At 41.0% G+C, this 6,201-nt stretch overlaps 1 protein-coding gene across 1 annotated transcript; it reads right to left on the reverse strand.

Annotated features, from left to right (window-relative positions):
- Window positions 1-344: 344 nt before the first annotated feature.
- Window positions 345-5,953, reverse strand: LOC124016377 (mitochondrial import receptor subunit TOM20 homolog). The gene is made up of 5 exons (XM_046331939.1): window positions 5,637-5,953; window positions 4,549-4,595; window positions 3,867-3,948; window positions 3,393-3,535; window positions 345-1,232 (listed from the first exon to the last, which is right to left on the reverse strand). Exons 1-5 carry the CDS (start codon window positions 5,758-5,760, stop codon window positions 1,185-1,187), a joined length of 444 nt encoding a protein of 147 aa, XP_046187895.1. The 5' UTR covers window positions 5,761-5,953; the 3' UTR covers window positions 345-1,184.
- Window positions 5,954-6,201: the final 248 nt, after the last annotated feature.

The following is a 6,201-nucleotide window of genomic DNA, read 5'->3' on the forward strand; positions in this document are numbered from 1 at the left end:
AGCTACCTCTAACATTTGACCCAAGTTTAAAATGTTTAAGGCAATGCTCCTAAATACTAATTGAGTGCATGTAAACTTCTGACCCACTGGGAATGTTATGAAAGAAGACTATTTTGACATTTCACATTCTTAAAATAAAGTGGTGATCCTAACTGACTAAGACAGGGAATTTTTACTAGGATAAAAAATGTCAGGAATTGTGAAAAACCGTTTAAATGTACTTGGCTACGGTATGTAAAAACTTCCAACTGTACGTCTATGGTCCCACCTAAAGGTAGGGAAAACATTCATTAACTATTCAGGACATTAACATCTGAGAGACTAAATAAAGTTTTAGAAGCAAGTGTCATTTACCTTTTTATTTTGATTTCTTACAAAGAGGAACAACCTCTTAATGACCTAACAGAACATTCAACCACTTTCTAAAGTATCTGCATGTCGGACTGAAATCAAAACAATAACTTAAAATACAATGAAGCAACAACATTGAGACAGTCGTTCAATTTCCTTGTTCCTACATGTGATCTAAGAAGTTTGTAGAAATAGGTTTTAATACAGGGGCTATATGTATCAAGTAGGAATGCTTTTTTAGGATCCATTTCCCTTTTAGATCACAATGTATAAGAATGCATGGGCAGGGGGGGGGACCTGATCCTAGATCAGCACTCCTACTCAAGACGCTTAATACATATGGTCCCAGAGCTGTGTAAATGTGGGAGTGGTTGCAGGGATGATATTGTAAATGCTGAGAAATGCTTTGCTACACCTTCCAGAGGCCGACCACTAAGAGAAGCAAAACAATGTATTTTTCTAACTGCGTATGAATCCAATAAAAATGCTGTCCGATGGCCATTTTTGATTGGTTGCCGTAAATCACGATATGGTAATTTGATGCGACCAATAGTAACACACGTGTGGGGGACGGGTTCATGTTTCTTTCATTTGGACATCAGCGAAAGAATGTTCAATACCCTCCAAAAAACCTCTTATCCTGACTTGTCTAAAAAAATTGGTTATAGGAGCACCGGGATTAACTTTCCCCTAGGTACCGATCTAGGATCACCTTCCCCTCCCCAATCCTAACCTTAACGATTAGTGGGGGAAATACAAAACTGACCCAAGATCAGCATCTAGGGGCACGCCGTTATAGGAGGGTTCCGAGGGGAAATTTCCAGCGACGATCCTCATTCTAAGTCCTCTTCATTCAAGCTACCTTGTGCGCTCACAATACGCTGCAGGGAAGAGGGAAATAACATCAAATTCTAAAGCCATAAACATGCAAAATGTGTCCAGTTTCCACTTCGTTGTTGATCTCGGGCCATAATCATAAAAGAGTCAGAATAGAAATGCTGATCTAGGATCAGGGCCCATATTAAAAAAGCATCTTCTCCTACTCAGATGTTTTATGAATACAGGCTCAGGTCCCCTCTGTCCATGTTCTTACTCAAGGTAAAAACTGGCACTAAAATCAGCACTCCTACTCTATGGTTGAGACAACAGCCCCTGAAAGGACTGAAGATTGTTAAACAGTGTGGTGGGTGCCTTTCATCATGTTAGAAAGACCATTGTAATTTTTGACAAGGTTTGATAGGTGAAATCAGTATGCTGGATCTGTACCTGGAGGCACATACAGCGCCACCAAAGTCATGAGCTGTGTTTCAGTCTCAGACATGTTTGTTACCTAAACTCATTCTTGAAAAAAAAATGGTGCCGATAGTGGGCAGCCGTGCTTCTATCCCCTAGGCAACGTTGCAGTATTTTTTATATAAGCATTTCGCTACACCCACAATAACATCTGTTAAACACGTGGCCATTTTTTTGTTTTTTAAAATCAGATTGTACTTCTGTCTAGCATATAATACAACTGGTTTTTAGGGCTGGGCGAGATGTAAATTTGTTTTTCCTAAATGTTCAGATGACTGTATCGCATGAATCTAAGTTTATATTATTTTGATGAGCTTACGTCTTTTTGGTCTCATCTCCTTCGCTCCTTGTGCACCTTCCCACTAGCACACAGACACCAAGCCCCTCACAACAAAGACGAAAGAAACTGCTTGTTGTCATAGAGGAAGTTAAAACTCGCTGTTTGCAGCATTTGAGGTTTGGTCCAACAGAACCAGTCATAGGAACACCGAAACGCTAAGACACTTTTACTGAAATAGACGAGAACTTAACCTTTCTATGGGTCAACTCTCAATGTAGTACAGAGCAGACCCTACTAAAATGAGTATCAATGAATATGATGGTGGAAAATTCATGCTCAGTCTGTCACGCGCAGTACCGCTAGCAGCATTTTAGCCACAGACTTGTGTGCTAGCTGTGTAGTCTGTGTTTTTATAAATGTGCATAAAAATACATTAGGAATTGGCAACTTATTCTCATTCTGAGAAATAAGCATTGGTTTATCCAGGTAGGCCACTTGATTTCGATATCTAAATAAGTTCAACTGTTCTACCTTTGTTGGCTAGCAAATAGATTAAAGTTATTTAGACTTGAAATAAACATTAGCTGGCTACTCACTAGCACGTGGGTTTGTTTGTAAGTCGCTCTGGATAAGAGCGTCTGCTAAATGACGTAAATGTAAATGTGCTGGAGTGATTTTGCGAGACCCATGTTAAATGTTCTATTATGCCTGCTACAAGAAGTTGGTCATGGTGCATGGTTCTGGTTAAATATGTAAGAAATAAATAAATGCAATTTCATAGACAGACATGAAAGATAGATCAATTATATATATTATTTTTTAAGTAGGTTAAACTATTAATCAAATAATTAAATTATTAGTCAGTCTTATGGTTGTGGAAAGATCATATTTAGCTTAGTTATAATTTTACAAGCACTGAATTCAGTTAAGATAATTGCTGACTGTTTGAAATGAGGTGTATTGACCTAACTGTGCAACAAAGCTTAGGGAAAATGTTTAAAAAATAAAATCAAGGTATATTGTGACTCACCAATGTTTAGAAATAAAGATACAATTTTTAGGCCATATCGGCCAGCCCTAGTTGGTTTCAGCTTTCTTGCTTGAATACACTTACTGTAAATTGCTCTGAATAGAAGCATACCCGCTGCAGATGCAGGCACTAAAAAGTTATTTGGTCAAAAACTGTAGCAGACTGTGTTGCACACATTGTGGCAATGGTTATGCTAATAGCACAGCGCAACATAACTTTTCAGAACCTGCAACTGCAAATGACCCTGAGATGTATGAGAGGCACTATACCTGGCTGATGGTTAGTGTTGGGGTTGTTACACAAGCTCAGTTTTGAATAGGATTGCAGTTCTGACTATATTTTAGATACATTAGCTTCCTTGCTTGTATGCACTTACTGTAAGCAGCCCAGGGTAGGAGTGTTTGCTAAATGACCTTGAAGTAGAGAAAAGGACTGTACCTGGCTGATGGTGGGCAGTTTGGTGAGTAGCATCTGGAAGACTGGCGGAGGGAGAGTCTGCTGCAGCACCTGGAGAAGTTGCTGGGGCTGGCCGCACACGGCGATGGCGTTGGTCAGGTGCTCGATGCCGTTCTCGTAATCTCCTATACCGGAATACCAAGCGCAAAGAGGTTCAGATTGACAAAACGAGCAGTACATTATATGAAGAACAGTGTCGTTACTCTGGTCAAAAGTAAATTAGGTAGTGCATTATGGGGCACAAGGTGTCATTGCACTGGTCGAAAGTAGTGAGGGAGGATGTCAATGCTTTGGTCCAAAGTAGTGCACTATATGGGGAATATGCAGTCATCGCTTGGTAAAAAGTTGTGCACTATATTGGGTCATCGCTTGGTAAAAGTGCACTAGCAGACCTATATGGGGAATAGAGAGTCACACACAGCCTAAGTGATGTCAATGTAAGCAAGACTGGTTTACCTTGAGCCAACAGCTCCTCTCCCAGCTGAATCTCCTCCAGGAAGAACTTCTGAACCGCCTCAGCATCCTTCAGGTCTGGGAGCTGCAAGAGTTCCACAACACACACTTTTCTTTTCATTGGTCAAGAAATAACTAAAACATAGACAGGTGGAAAAGCTCTTGTCGATGGCCTATGCTCCAGGAAGAATAAAATGCCTATTCACATGAGTCGGGGCAATCCGCCGAGGCTTCGTCAGGTGTAAGGTAAGAGTTCAATTTAAGTGAACTCTTAACGCACCGCCTAGCTCAGCACAGCAGTTCTTGCTGGGTTTGCACTTCCTCCATTGGAAAACAATGGCTTGTTCGGCACAGAACTATCATTGTACGAGTCAAGTATGTGGGCCTTAAGTAACAGATTTTGGAGAGAAGAGTGTCGTCAAGTAGGTCTGTTTCCATTGGGGAGCGATACAGTTGTGTTGACTGAAATTCGATACCACTTTTACAGACCTCAAATCAGTCATACCCAGCCATCACCTTGCCGTGTCCCAATACATGCCAGTGAAGATATCCTGTTTATTCCACTTGAGGTCATTGGAGATTATTTTCCACAAGGCATCATCTGAAGTGTACTAGACATGACTTCTTTAGACGTGTGTTCCATTGGGGAAGAATAGACATAGTACCTTGAGGGGATTTTACTCACCTTTGACAGTCCTGTCCCTTGTTTTGCAGCCGCCTGATTTCTCCTCCCTGGGGCAGAGGTAAACACAATCACTGTTAATATAAATAGCTTTGGGGATTGCTCCTGTTTGTACTTAGACAACTTAGTTTCTCAGGCAATCCTACAATGCAAGACTATGATTAGGAACAGTAAGGAAGTCCCATTGACATCCTCAATTGACACCCTGAAGTACAACTTCGGCTTTGAACAAAGCTCCAAAATAATCCAAACACCTTCCCTTGATAAAGTGGTTTACCCAGGTCAGAATCAGGAAATACTTGTGTAGCTGCTAAATAGCAAGTGACAACTAGCCAAACAATCCTAGTTCTTTTTTTTCTGATAGAGCGATTAACTACCAGAGTGGAAGGTAAATTTAAAAAAGGCTAACAGAGGAACATGGCTCATTCAATTGCAGTAAAGCAGGTGTATAAAGCATTGTGGCCAGCTGACAGCCAAAATCCATCTTTCATACTGTAGTCCAGCTACAATTGTAGTCTAGCCGATTAGAATACACATATGGAAGCATGTCACAATAAAAATCCTATACAGATCACATTCCAGTCCCACATTAACTAGACTACAATTGTAGCTGGACTACAGTATGAAAGATGGATTTTGGCTGCTTGGCAAGCTCTATGTCTGATATGGCTAGTAGCCTAGAATGGTTGGTTTTAGGTTACATAACAGCTCAAAACACACCATCAATGAATGAATCAGGGTAGGTGCAGCTTTCCATGTCTGAATTCAACTTAACAGAACGCTTGTTGTGAGTGAGTAGGAAGTACATTAATACATGATAAAGGAGGTAGAGTTGAGCGTTTCTCTGCTAACTATAAGAGAACAGAGTTGAGTTGCTATGCGCTAGTTAGGTGCAGGACTTTGGGGGTTAGCAGTGCGCTGACAATGAATCAGATCTAGTGCACCAACCATTAACGTAAAACATGCAAGCTTCTATACTTCGCCAATTGGGAATAGTTAAACGAGTTCGGCCTGGCTCGGGCATTTAGTTGCACCTCAGGTCTCCCAAACAGAGACCGGAGCGGGTTGCAAAAGACGTGGACAACACTCACGTTCTCGCAGCCTGTTCTTGAAGTTGGGGTCACTCCGTCTTTTCCTGTCGAAGTAGATGCAGTAGCCAACGAACAGAGCCCCGCAAACACCGGCGGCTATCGTGCTCGATTTACCGCCCATCATCACTTCCGAAATGGTTGATATTTCTATGTTAAGAAAGATAATATTTCAATTTTGGCTTATATCAAAGGTGGTACATGACCTCACACAGTCGCAAGTTCGCAGCAAAAAGGACCAGTAGGACCGCTGACTAGTTGACAGCTAGGGTGTCCGCATTGATCGCCTGATCGAAAATAATACACATTTAATTCCCAATCACATGGTATCTCCGATAGCGTATGCATTTGATTGAATATAAACTGTTGTATGTTGAACCCAGATGGGGGGGGTTAGGATTTCTTTAAATCAATGTAAGTAGTATTGGGTCGCATTGAAATGTAAGTGCCACAAGGGAGCAGTAGCAATTCATTTAAAAAAGAAGCAGCAGGCTAATGATTACATTTGATACAATTAAACAGTATTTTCTCCAGAGTAAGAAAAATAGAAACAATTCAGCTGCGACTA

The sequence above is a fragment of the Oncorhynchus gorbuscha genome, linkage group LG26 (genome assembly GCF_021184085.1).
Source record: "Oncorhynchus gorbuscha isolate QuinsamMale2020 ecotype Even-year linkage group LG26, OgorEven_v1.0, whole genome shotgun sequence".
Classification (NCBI taxonomy): domain Eukaryota; kingdom Metazoa; phylum Chordata; class Actinopteri; order Salmoniformes; family Salmonidae; genus Oncorhynchus; species Oncorhynchus gorbuscha.